The sequence below is a fragment of the Eremomyces bilateralis genome (assembly GCF_010015585.1).
Source record: "Eremomyces bilateralis CBS 781.70 unplaced genomic scaffold P152scaffold_14, whole genome shotgun sequence".
Taxonomy (NCBI): Eukaryota; Fungi; Ascomycota; class Dothideomycetes; order Eremomycetales; family Eremomycetaceae; genus Eremomyces; species Eremomyces bilateralis.
Genome location: NW_022985080.1, coordinates 273,450 through 285,985, shown reverse-complemented (window position 1 = coordinate 285,985; position 12,536 = coordinate 273,450). Strand labels below are relative to the sequence as shown.

Below are 12,536 nucleotides of genomic sequence, written 5' to 3'. Positions count from 1 at the left end.
GACTAGACAACATCTCGTGCTGAGTGCCAACCAGAGTCCAGACTCAGACTGTCTTTGTCGGTAAACACGGTGCTGAAGCCTGGATTGCAACTCACGGTTGATCAGAATGTCGCTCTTTGAATCCGGTAGAATACGAAGGTGACCTTCTGCTCGTTTGCTGTTATTTCTCAATATATGTATTGAGTGTCCCTTCGTCCCCCCCCCCAATTCCGTTCCCGGACACCTCCGTGTGCCCATCATGGTCGCGGAAAGCCGAACCGGAATGGATCCTCCTCAATATCCCGGGGAAGACACCAGGCCAACGAGCAAGAAAGAGTTGGCTGGCTTCTACCTCTACGGCTGGGCTGCGGAAGTCTTTGTCGTCTGTGGGATGGGTACCTCACGACCCTGCCTGAAGCTATACAAACCGTCCACTGACCAGACAATATAGGCTCGTTTGTTCCCATCACCCTCGAACAACTCGCCCGATCGCGCGGCGTCCTCCTATCTGATGGCCAGACTCCTTGCGAGCCATCCATGACCCCTCCTGCAGTGCCCGAGTCCAGCGCCAACAGCTCTCCATTCCTTGAGCTCTTCGCCCGCCGAGCAACCCCTGACGTCGACCAATGCGTCGTCCGAATATTAGGGACAGAGGTCAATACCGCCAGTTTCGCTCTCTACGTCTTCAGCATATCCGTCGCTGTACAGGCCATCCTCATTGTGAGCGTGTCCGGCGCCGCGGATCATGGACGGTTTCGCAAGAGCTTCTTGCTTGGATTTGGGTTTGCAGGGGCGATCGCGACGATGCTATTTCTGCCGGTTGGGTCGTCGATGATTCTCATTGCCGCACTCCTCGCCATCCTGTCGAACACATGTTTTGGAGCGAGCTGGGTTCTGCTGAACTCCTTTCTCCCCTTGCTCGTCCGCCATCACCCCGACATCCACGCCGCAAACGAGGCGGAACAACAGGCTAGAGAACAAGACGAAACTACACGTCCCCTCGTACATGTAGAAGACGAAGAAGTCGAAGAAGCCGAAGACGAGGCCGCCGACACCTCAACTGCCGCCCTCCTCCCTTCCACCACATCCCCCCCAACGACCTCCGACCGCTCCAAAACCTCTCTCGAACTCAACATCGGCACCCACATCTCCGCCCTCGGCATTGGTATCGGCTACACCGCCGCCATCCTCGTCCAAACCCTCTGCATCCTCCTCGTCGCCCGTGTCGCCCCTCCCCTCCTCGCCCTCCGCCTCGCCCTCTTCCTCATCGGCGCCTGGTGGTTCCTCTTCACCATCCCCTCCGCCCTCCTCCTGCGCCCGCGGCCCGGGCCCCCCCTCCACCTCCCCTTCCGTACCCACCACGACCCCACGAACGCCTTCACACGCTTCCGCCGACGCGTCCGCCTCGTGTGGACCTACGTCACCCTCTCCTGGAAATCTCTCTTCGCCACCCTCCTCCGCGCCCGCGCGCTCTTCGACCTCCTTCTCTTCCTCTTCGCCTGGTTCCTCCTCTCCGACAGCATCGCCACCACCTCCGGCACCGCCATCCTCTTCGCCAAAACGACCCTCGACCTTCCTGCGTCGCAGATCGCACTCATCTCGATCCTCTCGACGCTCTGCGGGATCTTCGGCGCCGCGTTCTGGCCCTTCCTCGCGCGCCGCCTCGACCTCTCCCCCACCACGACGCTGATCATCTGCAACGCCATCTTCCTCCTCATCCCGCTCTACGGTCTCTCGTACTACGTGCCGTTCGTCCGAAACGCGGGGCTGGGCCTGCAGTCGGCGGGCGAGGTATTCGCGCTAGCGTGCGTGTACGGGCTGCAGCTGGGGGGCATTAGCACGCACACGCGAGCGCTGTACGCGGAGTTGATCCCGCCAGGGAGCGAGGCCGCGTTTTTCGCGCTGTATGCGATCACGGATAAGGGGTCGTCCGTGCTGGGGCCGTTGGTGGTGGGGGCGGTGACGGATCGGTTTGGGGGGATACGGCCGGCGTTTGTGTTTTTGGCGGTGTTGGTGGCGGCGCCGTTGCCGATGTGGTGGGCGGTGGATGTGGAGAGGGGGAGGAGGAGGGCGTGGGAGGTGGCGGGGGAGGTAGAGGGGAAAGAGGTAGTGGGGCGGCGGAGAAGGGTGGTGGAGGAGGGGGGTGAGGAGGATGGGGAGGATGGGGAGGATGGGAGGATTAGGATGGTGGATGAGGAGGATGAAGAGGAGAATAGTGGATGAAAATGAGCGATTGAGTGTTTATTTTCTATACTTATACTATGCAGCGATCTTGGATGGCTAATGCCTATACTAAACCATATTTCTATCAGGAACCACCAGAAGGGGGTAATTAGGGCACCTCAGTGAACACACACGACAACTGTCCCTAGTACTCACCAAGGGACCCAAAGAAACAACATAATTACATCAAAGCCAGTCGATGATTCACAGTTCGAAAAACTGAGCTCCCTTCAGTTGATTGGTTGCTTGTAATAGCTGATTCTCCCTGGTTTGGTCTCTTTCTAGCCAACGAAGCATTGACAACCATTGATCCAATAGCAGCGTTTCCGACTGATAGTTGGGAATAATACCTGGCAGAACAACAGTAGAGAGGATTCCAGGCTAGTTTCACGCGCTACCTGTACACCTGTTTCGGAGCTGACAACTCCGTTCCGGAAAACTGGATATTGTGCACATTGTGGACGATAACACCCCCAATAACATTGTCTTCGCATCTTTCCCCGCTATTCAACACCGATCCATTGCCCCCTTGCCATTTCCAACACTCAAGGCGCCCTCGCCTTCTTCGCCGACTGCCCCAACCACGAATTTAGCACCGTCGTCCCCCCCCTCCCCCGCTCCCTCACCCACGCCTGCGGCATCTTATCCGTCTCCATGATCTCCCCCTCCTCATCCTCCGGCACGCTCACCGTCCCCGCCAGTGTCGCCGCTTCCAGATACGCCCATCCGGGCGCGGGGACAAGACCGACCTGCAGCACAATCCTATCATGCGGAAGCTTCTCCATGATGTCTCTTGCGATCGGCGTGACGATGTCCAACGCGCACTCTGCGTGTCGCACGGATTGGACATAGCCGAATCCAATGGTGGAGGAGTTGTGGGGGTCGAGGGGGGGGTGGATGCCGAGGGAGTCAGGGGCGAGGTAGGGGATGCCGGATGGCTCGGACGACTTGATTCGGGCGGTCGGGAATTTCTCGAGATCTTGGATGATGGTGATGGCGACGATGGCGCCATTGAGGATGTCGTGGAGTCGGTGGGGCCAGCGGAAGTCGCCGGATAGGTGGATGGCGAGGAAGCCGGGCTGATTGCCTGTGTATGGCACGGTATATGGCGCGGCCAAACTCAAGGGCTCGCAGTTCCACTTCTTATGCGCAGAGAGGGTTTGCTCCGCATGAAAATACGCCTGTTGTTGCATTTCAAAGAGTGTTTCAGAGGTAAGAAGAAGCCCGTTGGCGAAAGTAAGGCCGTCGAGCTTCACCTCCGGGATTTTGAGGGCCGGTTTATAGTCATCGAAGTAGGGGAACGGGCCGACGGAATACCAGTGTGTGAGCACGGGGCTGAAGTGTAGAAGGAGGGAGGTGAGAGCTTGCTCGCCGTAGGCTCGGAAGCATGTCGGGGTTTTAATGACCAAAGGTAGTATGGAGGGTTTGGACGGGCCCCAGGTCGACTCTGATCCATCTTTTAGTGCGACATACATTTTATATAGATGCTTCGCACATGAAAGAAGCTGGTCGGGGTCATCTCGAGCGGCATATTTCGGTATGGCATGGGAGTATATGACGGTATTTTGGTCGCCTACTCCTGGATGTGCGTGGATAAAAGGAGGTCCGAAATTCATTGACCGAACCATGACCAGAGACACCTGGCCTGGAGGTCCATAGTCTGGATGAATTGGGTCCAGGTCGAGGAACATGACCACTCGATCTTCATCTTCTTGTCGAGAGAGTATGTTGTTAGTTAGAATCTGAGCGAACAGCGAGTTCTGACCCAGCTGCCCTCCGCAGATTAAGACGACTGGATAGCGTGCGTTTCCAAGAGAGCGCGTGAGATTTTCGGCGATAGTAGCCCAAGGCTTCGAGATATCGAATGCCGTGGGTCGCCGATTTAAAGGGTCGTCAATGGATTTATGGAGCTGGTGGACGTTAGAGGTTGCCGTTCAGTGTTTTATATATGAACTTACGTAGCCGAAGGTGATTGGAGGTTGGTTTTTCCCAACCTTGGCCATGCTACTCGGAATCCAGAGGTTGACAAAGTTTGAGGAAACCTTCTGCAATATTCTCATAGTCACTTGCTTGCGAGGACAGGCGTCGTCTGGGAAGGCGTCGATTGGGCACGCGAACTCCACAATGGCGTATCCCCGTGATCCGCCCGCCATTAATGACATAACCGGAAGAGAGTGAGAGGCAAATGCATGCACCCTGAACCATCGGGTAGGATTGGAGGCAAGTGCTGCACCGCAGATCGCAACTACCCCGGCCATGACCCGAAAATCGTACACACCCAGATACGCTATGCGATCCGAAGGATATACATGGACTTCCTTGCGGGCCAAGTTGGTAGTGACTTTGCTCTGGAAGGTCGCGTGTGCTGGGTCCAGTATGGAAAGCTCGAGATCTGGACCCGCGAGTCTTGGCCCGATTGGTACCTCTGCATCTGCGCCCTCCTCGTCGCTTTCTTCCATTGCCGTAATATCAGCCATGGTCTGATTTAGGTCGGACTGAGACAGTCGCCGGTCTTTGGGGATGAATTGGCCATCTTCGTTTTCTGACTCTGGTAAGGCTTCATCGTTGCTGTCGGACTCGTAGGTCTGTTCTCGATATTGAGCCTGCCGTGCCTTGGCTGCAGCAACAGCACTTAGTTGTTGCGTCATGATCCCTCCTATTTCGATACTGTGATTTCGCAAAAACTGTAGTTCGTTGAGGGTAATGATGAAAATGAACGTCTTGGTTCAAAACGACCAACCTAAGATACAGGTATCGATATGGTTGACGTTAGAAGAAACGAACGTTGGAAGAGGTAGGTTCGTTTTTCCTTTTCCAGTCTCGTAAATCAATGTCGAGACTCTTATTTCGTAACCAGGAGAATGAGAGCTGCTTCTTCGAGACCGTATCTCGAATGCAGTAAAGCAAACAACGAACGTGAACCTGATCAAGTAGTGACTTCGGAGCTTGGGCTTAGACTGGCGATTCTGCCGGCTAAATCAAAACATAAGTAGCCATTATCAGATCCGTTACGGTTATTGTTACTTTGGATGATTACCAGATGTGGAATCCAGGATGATAACCCGAATTTGGCTCCTTTCGAGATGACTGCAACACAAGCTTCACAACGCCAATAGAGATCCAGGGCTCTCGTTAAAGGGACAAAACACTGAGCCAATTGCCTGATGGTCGGGTTGGAGCAGAATCTGCATTATTTCACACTCACCCAACCATTTCCTGCTTGAAATACTAGGGAGAGAGAATTATATGTACTTGGAAATTTTGGTACCCACGTAAAATTAAGCTTCGACGAGTGACGCGCTAGCACGTGACCCTTACGCATCTCGAAATTTTTATGAGTTTGCTTCAACTTTAAGGGTCCAGTTGAAGCAAAATCTCCCACAGGACTCCACAATTGCTTTCGGATACCTGGAGATTAAAGAACTCTCCAATTGCAACAATGTTTACCAACTAGGTATCCATAACTGCCGGAATCTGACCGCAACCTTGAAAATCCCGAATCATTGTTGAGCCGGTCCCTTTTGCACCATGTCGTCTAAGAAATCCTATCTCAGTGAAGAGTTTATAGACTCTAGCGACGGCTCCGAACATGAGGCTCGCCCGGCGAAAACTGCGGTGACCAAGAAGAGGAAGCAGGCCACCAGTACTCCTAATGGGACCAATGGGACCACCGTTCCTATCTCGAAAACCTCGCCATCCGTCGTCAAATCCAAGAAGAGCTCTTCAAAAGAGGCCAAGTCTAAGAAGGTTGCATTCGAGAACAAGAAGTCGGAAAGGACTGTGGCAGCAACCGCACGGTCGGTGAAGGCCACATCTACGCCAGCGCCCATTCTCAAAAGCACACCCACACGTCCCTCCACTGCTGAACGGCCGACATCTTCGCCCACCGCACCACCAAAGTCTTCCGAGAAGAAGGTCCAGTTTTCGAAAGAGACAAAGGCAAAGGATGCACCCAAAAGTCTAAAAGGGCGAGACCCTCGAAAATCCTCTTCCAACATTGGCGTTCCTTTACCCCGTCACGATTCCGACGAGTCGGACACATCCAGTTCAGACGACGAGAGCGAGTCTTCTTCCAGTTCCGAGGAAGAGGAAGCCCCAAAACCACAGAAAGGAAACCAATCGACCGCGACGGCTAAAGATGAGAAGTCAGAGGAGGAGTCCAGTGACACTAGCGAGGAGGATACAAGCTCTGGGGACGAAGAAGAGGCTATGGAGGCGAAAAAGGTTGTGAGCGGCGAAGATGAATCTGCTTCAGAAGAAAGTTCATCGGAAGAAGAGGAGAGCGCTGTTGCTGCAACTTCGGAGGACGAGGACACGGCGGACGAGGACGAGGAAATGGAAGACGCTCCAGAGAACGACGAAGCCGAGGCAGGAGAATCTGAAGCTGAATCCGAGGCATCCGCGGATGTCCCGGTGATACAGCAGGACGACACCACTACTTCGTACAAGCCGCCGGAAGGATTTGAGTCGATTTCGATTTCGAGCCGTCGCGGAAAGGAGCTTCAGCAGTTGTTCGACTCGGAACGGAGCTCGACGAAAACGTTCTGGCACATCACGGCCCCTTCGTCAGTGTCCCTGACAGAGTTGAAAGATCTGCTACTTGATGATATCGCAAGCGGGAAAGATGTTCTCGAGCATGACAACACCAAGTACGCTTTCGCAGAAGGAGATTCAGAGGGGAACCCCACACTGCTTCTTCCCCAGAACAGTGACTACTCAATAGGTATGGCACCTTTCCCGTATACATGAGCCTTCCCGCTGATTGATTATAGTTGGTGCAAAGATCTCTCGAACCCTTCATCTCCAGCCTATTATTGGTACCGCGAGACAGGAAACCACTCCCACGGCTGACGCCGAAACATCTAATGTCCAACACCAGTATCTGAAGGTAAAGCCAAAGATTCAGCAACGGACAGGCTTAAAAATGCGGTATCGGCCAGCAGGCATTGGAAATGACGATATGGGTCGGATCTGTCCGTCGGATAGCGACGAGGACATTGAATTCGTATCGAAGTCGCCAAAGAAGCGAGGAGACGTTGCTCCGAAGTTCAGAGCACCACCTGCGCCGGATGCGCCAAGCCCGAGTAAGAGCACGTCCGTCAATGGAGTCTCCAAGAAGCGAAAAGCGGAACAAGAGCATGAGGCAGTTGCACCATCTCCAGAGAAGAAGAAGAAGTCCAAGAAAGGGGACAAAGCAGAGGCCGGTCACGTAGAGGAGGAAAAGGGGTCAGAAAAGAAGAAGACCAAGAAGCAGGACAAGGAGAAGTCAAAGAAGAGCGATCACCTTCCCTCATCCGATAGCCGCGACGACACGGGCTCCAAGGACGAAGGACATAAGAAGGAAAGGAAAAAGAAGAAAAAGGCGCTCGAAGACGATGCGGCCGAGGACATGGCATCGAGTCAACAGTCAGATGCAAAGGTCAAGAAGTCGAAGAAGTCGAAGGAGAAGAGTAGTGGATAGCTTCATTACAGCTACGATACGACATGTCCTTGGACAGTCTGACCTTGCCATGTTGAGGACTTGTACTTTAGGATAGACGCAAAGCCGCACATGTATACCCTGAATCGAGATAGGATGAAGCCTTGAGATCCCTCAACTAGAGACCGACACGACCCAATGGCCGTCCCGCTGAGTTCATTGCCATACATCTTATACATTATCCGTACGACGGATCTTGCGAGCAGTATATGCCATGACAGCAGGAGCAAGAAGATATATCAACTATTTTTGCATTCAATCCGGTATCGTCCGAATGAGTCTATCTGGTATCCCACACATTGCTTATCATGTACACAAAGCGTATTCCATCTTCTCCTAAACGCCGCAGCTGGTACCCCTGCCTCCAAATCGGCGCGTTGCTATTCGGTTCCAACCATGTTTGATCCATACTGCCGGACAGAACGATCTTCTGGTATCGTTCTCTCAGAACCCTTCAATTTGAAGAGCGTCGCACGGTACATAACTCTTCCCCACCCTTCCCATACGAAATATGGAGGTAACCTGTATATCCCGAAGAAACGAAAGACTCGTTGAAACCAGTGCTGGAAGGCATCGCTCAATCAGTGGTGTAGATGTCCTTACTAACCTGCGCAGCCATGACCATCATCCAGACCCACCAGATGGTGCCAATGAGCCAAAAGGCGAAGGTAGCATACCAGGACGAACCTATAACCCTCTAAATTAGTCTCTGACCATGAAATATCGCGAGATAGCGACATGAAACCAGCGGAAACCAAACTTGCACTTACATATACTCCGCTGCTGTAGCCAAGCCAAGGTATTCAAACTCACCCCACCCGCCTTCCTCGCATTCACATACGTCTGACAATTCGCCGACACGTTCCCCTGCGGACCAAACAGCTGAATCGCCGTCCCGATGATCCCGGTGATCCACAGCACGACGAACACGAAGCTCGCGATCAGCATGACGCCGGGGACGAGGCGGTGGTTCAGCGATAGCCAGATCTCGTAGAGGATGAAGAAGACGGCGAGGGCGCCGACGCTGACGCCGTAAGGGAACAGCCAGGGGATGGGGAGGCCCAAGGTCTGCTGGATGTCGATGAACTGGGCGAAGATGCCGAGGATGGTGGCGGCGCCGACGAGCATGGTGACGTTCCAGAAGTTGAGCTGGTGGGCGGGCCAGATATATTTTTGGCCGGGATCGCGGTAGATGACGGTGGAGACGTAGGAGCGCGCCATGGTGGGTGGATTGGGGGTTCGTTTGGAAGTTGAGATGGGGTGGAAAGGGGATGTCGAGGAGTCTTTATCTCGTCGCGTTCAAAGCGTTCGTTGCGGCTGTTGGATGTTCAACAATGTCTCGAAACGAAAGTGGGTTGCTCGTGTAAAGTCGAAGGTCGTCGCATATTCCCACAATCTTTTTCTGATGCTTTCTTCCCTCCCCGAATTACCGCATCCGCAAGATCGCGTCCCCAGATCGCGGTTCACGACACTCTTATATATCTGCGACCCAATCGCCGAAAACGCCACAGGATGTCGTGCAACGCCAACTCTCACACTAGAAATAACCAATCCCGACTCCCTTCGTGTCACCCTCTCATGCACCTCGACGTCACTGCGTTCAATTCGATCCCTCCTTGTGCCAGGAACGGTGCCGCGTAGGTTGCTAGGTGCAGGACGACGCGACAAGGCGGAAGTGATATCGTGGGCGAATTCCAGCGGTTGCGCGAGGGGATGCGGTGGGTTGCGACTCGAAGAAAATGATAAATCCGGGTGCGACACGTCAGTGGGCGGCTCGGAAGTGCGGGACACAGACGTCGTGGGGTGGGTGAGTGGTTGGCAGGGCGATGACGAGGGGGGAGGTAGTAGGAAGTGGTAAAGTGAGCGAGTGGAATTACTTCTTCCTGCTGAGGAGGGAGAGTGAAGAGAACAAGAAATAAGACGATTGAAAGTGATCGATATACGATCGCTCCGCAGAGGTTGGGCGGTTGACGTAGAAGGTGACGGTGACGTTTGTTTGCCCGTTGGCTCGTTGGTCTCTTGGGTGTTCCGGATTCCTGGCAACAGTACAGTGAGAGAGCGCGGGACAGCAGAGCCCGGGGAAGGAGGAGGTGGCTGGAGGTGGCTGGTTTAGTGCTGCTGCACGTGATTTTGCTTGTCGCACATCGTCATCAGGTCTGTTCTGTTCTGTTCGGCATCGTGGTTACAGACCCTGGTTCAGCTGTTATCAGTCATCAGTTCATCACATGTGTCTCATGCATTGACCATATCGCCAACCCTTTCCACTACCAATAACATTAATGAACTTCACCAGTCCAACAGGGGGTAGGCCGGCATTGGAACCTCGCATCCGAGACGACGGGAATTTATGCATATTCGACATCTGTGTAATAGCAGCCAGGACCAACAAACAACAAGGTAAGGGAGGTGAGCACAAATCGATGCTAAGCTTCATAGGTACCCCTCACGGCCTCACCAATGCGCTGGCACAACCGTTCCTCCTGCCGAGTATGCTCCTTCATCTCATTCATAGGGGCGGAATCCCTTAAGAGGTGGTGGCGTCTCTAGATGATCATGATTAGACTTTTCCCTTCGGTTCTGCTATTCTTTCCTTTGAGTCAGTTGTGTTTCGCTATTGGGAGTCTCTACATTCTTTTCTTGTCACCATGGCTTTATTGATTCGGCGCGTCACTTGTCTTGGCTGTGCGACTTCAAATAAATTCGGGAGGACCCTATATACTATCAGGCCTGCTTCGACATGTAAGAGGGTACGGGTGTTGGGGGCGAAAGGGTAGGTGTTCAAGATCATTATTTATGGCACGGATGTATCAAGATTCTGTATTAAATACTCGTGCTTTCTTCATGTTGTCCTCTCGAGTCTATCTCCTTTAGTACTCCCATTTCTTCAATAGTACCAGGTGGAGGAGGTATAATCCTTTAAGTTACATACCGACATCTACCACTCATTGGTCTATCGTTGGTTCCATTGGTCATGGAAGGCTCACTCCAACCAGTGAGATATCCCACCCAAGGCCCTTCGCCTCCGTCGCGACCCCTCCCGCAGGCAAGAATGTCGAGACCGACCTCCTCATCATCGGCTCCGGCGGCGCCGCCATGACCGCTGCTCTCCGCGCGAAGCACCATGGACTCTCCCCGCTCATCGTCGAGAAAGCCTCCCGAATCGGCGGTACCACCGGGTACTCCGGCGGCGGACTCTGGATCCCGAACTCAGGTCTCCATCCAGGTGTGCAGGATAGCATCGAAGAAGCGCTGAAATACATGGAGGCGTTAATCGGCGATGCCGGGCCGGCGTCCACGCGAGAACGGAAGTTGGCGTTTCTGGAGAACGGCCCGAAGATGATCGGGTTCTTGGCCGGAGAAGGTTTTCGTTGGGTCCCGACGACGGGGTATCCGGACTATTATCCAAATTTGCCTGGCGGGATGGCGGGTGGGAGAAGTATCGAAGGGGATCGGTTCGATTTGAATAAGCTGGGATCCTGGAAGGGGAAGCTGAGTTCCAACCCGAGGATGGCGACCATGCCTTTGCACACGTTTGAGGCTAAAACGTTGTTTCGCGCGTTAAGCTCTCTGGAGGGGATGCTGATGGCACTGAAAATCTTCGGTTGGCGGCGACTAAGCTCCAAGCTGCTTGGTCGTGCTATTGTAACTATGGGAGGCACCCTAGCCGGACAGCTTTTGCATATAAACCTGGAGAAAAACACACCGATCTGGACTGACTCCCCCATGAAAAGGCTGACCGTTGAAAATGGCAAGGTAACCGGCGCCACGGTCGAGCACGACGGAGCCCTAGTCCACGTCAAAGCAAAGAAAGGGGTCATCCTCGCCGCGGGAGGCTTCGCCCGCAACGCAAAGATGCGACAGAAATACCAAGAAGCCCCCATCACCGCTGACTGGACCGTAGTGCCTCCCAACAACGACATGGGCGACGCCATCACCGCCGCGATCGATATCGGAGCCGCGACAGCACTCATGGACGACTCCTGGTGGGGCCCCGTGATTGTCAACCCGATGACCGGCCAGTCCAACTGGACACAATACGAGCGCGCACTCCCCTACTCCATCATCGTCGATAAAGGGGGGAGGCGCTTCACCAACGAAGCGCAATCATACACCACCTTCTGCCATGACATGTACGAGCGCAACCGTACCACCCCAGCTATCCCTGCCTACATGATCGTGGACGCGCGCTTCCGGAAACGTTATATCCTCGCCGGAATATCTCCGGGGAAGCTCTCCGAGGAAACCCTAGAGTCCGGGTTCGTTACGCAAGCGGACACCTTGGAATCCCTCGCGAAGAAACTCGACATCGACGCCGCCGGCCTCCTCGATACCGTCAAGCACTTCAACACCATGGCGGTCGCCGGCGTCGACGAAGACTACGAGCGCGGTGGTAGCGCATACAATCGGTTTTTCGGCGATCCGGCTGTGAAGCCGAACCCGAACCTTGGGACCATCGAGAAGGGACCGTTCAGCGCGGTGAAGATCCACCCGGGCGATCTGGGGACGAAGGGAGGGGTGTTGACGGACGAGTGGGCGCGGGCGTTGAGGGATGATGGGGGTGTGATTGAGGGTCTGTACGCGGTGGGGAATAGCTCGGCGTCGGTGATGGGAAGGGAGTATGCGGGGGCGGGAAGCACGTTGGGGCCGGCGATGACGTTTGCATATGTTGCGGTGGAAGATATGGTGAGGAAGAAGTGATACGTAGGTTTATTGGATATATGGAGGGAATTGGTCATCTAGGATCTAGATCATGGAATACGCATTCTCTGTTCATAGCGGTGGGTGATAAGATATCTTGTTGATAGTACTGGTTTTGGTACCAGTATATAAGACGAAAAATACCCCCTTATTCAGA

At 54.0% G+C, this 12,536-nt stretch overlaps 7 protein-coding genes across 7 annotated transcripts; 3 read left to right on the top strand and 4 right to left on the bottom strand.

Annotated features, from left to right (window-relative positions):
* Positions 1 to 262: 262 nt before the first annotated feature.
* On the top strand, positions 263 to 2,202 carry P152DRAFT_399778 (MFS general substrate transporter; the record flags this gene model as incomplete). Its single annotated transcript, XM_033676534.1, has 2 exons — positions 263 to 374; positions 431 to 2,202. The coding sequence occupies 2 exons, from the start codon at positions 263 to 265 to the stop codon at positions 2,200 to 2,202; spliced, it is 1,884 nt and encodes a 627-aa protein (XP_033532899.1).
* A 303-nt stretch (positions 2,203 to 2,505) lies between these two features.
* P152DRAFT_67348 (uncharacterized protein) lies at positions 2,506 to 5,051 on the bottom strand. Its single transcript, XM_033683159.1, has 2 exons — positions 4,161 to 5,051; positions 2,506 to 4,112 (listed from the first exon to the last, which is right to left on the bottom strand). Exons 1-2 carry the CDS (start codon positions 4,848 to 4,850, stop codon positions 2,748 to 2,750), a joined length of 2,055 nt encoding a protein of 684 aa, XP_033532898.1. The 5' UTR covers positions 4,851 to 5,051; the 3' UTR covers positions 2,506 to 2,747.
* Positions 5,052 to 5,557: 506 nt separating this feature from the next.
* P152DRAFT_67331 (uncharacterized protein) lies at positions 5,558 to 7,177 on the top strand. The gene is made up of 2 exons (XM_033683157.1): positions 5,558 to 6,925; positions 6,986 to 7,177. Exons 1-2 carry the CDS (start codon positions 5,731 to 5,733, stop codon positions 7,051 to 7,053), a joined length of 1,263 nt encoding a protein of 420 aa, XP_033532897.1. The 5' UTR covers positions 5,558 to 5,730; the 3' UTR covers positions 7,054 to 7,177.
* On the bottom strand, positions 7,178 to 7,709 carry P152DRAFT_67332 (uncharacterized protein). The gene has a single exon (XM_033683158.1). It carries the CDS (start codon positions 7,596 to 7,598, stop codon positions 7,302 to 7,304), a length of 297 nt encoding a protein of 98 aa, XP_033532896.1. The 5' UTR covers positions 7,599 to 7,709; the 3' UTR covers positions 7,178 to 7,301.
* A 202-nt stretch (positions 7,710 to 7,911) lies between these two features.
* On the bottom strand, positions 7,912 to 8,902 carry P152DRAFT_489629 (uncharacterized protein; the record flags this gene model as incomplete). The annotated part of the gene is made up of 2 exons (XM_033682142.1): positions 7,912 to 8,368; positions 8,452 to 8,902. 2 exons carry the CDS (start codon positions 8,900 to 8,902, stop codon positions 8,259 to 8,261), a joined length of 561 nt encoding a protein of 186 aa, XP_033532895.1. The 3' UTR covers positions 7,912 to 8,258.
* A 644-nt stretch (positions 8,903 to 9,546) lies between these two features.
* P152DRAFT_489623 (uncharacterized protein) lies at positions 9,547 to 10,115 on the bottom strand (the record flags this gene model as incomplete). The annotated part of the gene is made up of 2 exons (XM_033682141.1): positions 9,547 to 9,847; positions 9,938 to 10,115. The coding sequence occupies 2 exons, from the start codon at positions 10,113 to 10,115 to the stop codon at positions 9,555 to 9,557; spliced, it is 471 nt and encodes a 156-aa protein (XP_033532894.1). The 3' UTR covers positions 9,547 to 9,554.
* A 211-nt stretch (positions 10,116 to 10,326) lies between these two features.
* Positions 10,327 to 12,475, top strand: P152DRAFT_508203 (3-ketosteroid dehydrogenase; the record flags this gene model as incomplete). The annotated part of the gene is made up of 2 exons (XM_033682574.1): positions 10,327 to 10,420; positions 10,725 to 12,475. The coding sequence occupies 2 exons, from the start codon at positions 10,327 to 10,329 to the stop codon at positions 12,377 to 12,379; spliced, it is 1,749 nt and encodes a 582-aa protein (XP_033532893.1). The 3' UTR covers positions 12,380 to 12,475.
* Between the last annotated feature and the right edge of the window lie 61 nt (positions 12,476 to 12,536).

Coding starts and splice junctions, on each gene's coding strand:
- P152DRAFT_67348 (XM_033683159.1), bottom strand. CDS start 4,850: ATGACGCAACAACTAAGTGCTGTTGCTGCAGCCAAGGCACGGCAGGCT. Junction 4,113..4,160: donor CTCCAATCACCTTCGGCTAC/GTAAGTTCATAT, acceptor AACGTCCACCAG/CTCCATAAATCCATTGACGA.
- P152DRAFT_67331 (XM_033683157.1), top strand. CDS start 5,731: ATGTCGTCTAAGAAATCCTATCTCAGTGAAGAGTTTATAGACTCTAGC. Junction 6,926..6,985: donor GAACAGTGACTACTCAATAG/GTATGGCACCTT, acceptor GTTGGTGCAAAG/ATCTCTCGAACCCTTCATCT.
- P152DRAFT_67332 (XM_033683158.1), bottom strand. CDS start 7,598: ATGCCATGTCCTCGGCCGCATCGTCTTCGAGCGCCTTTTTCTTCTTTT.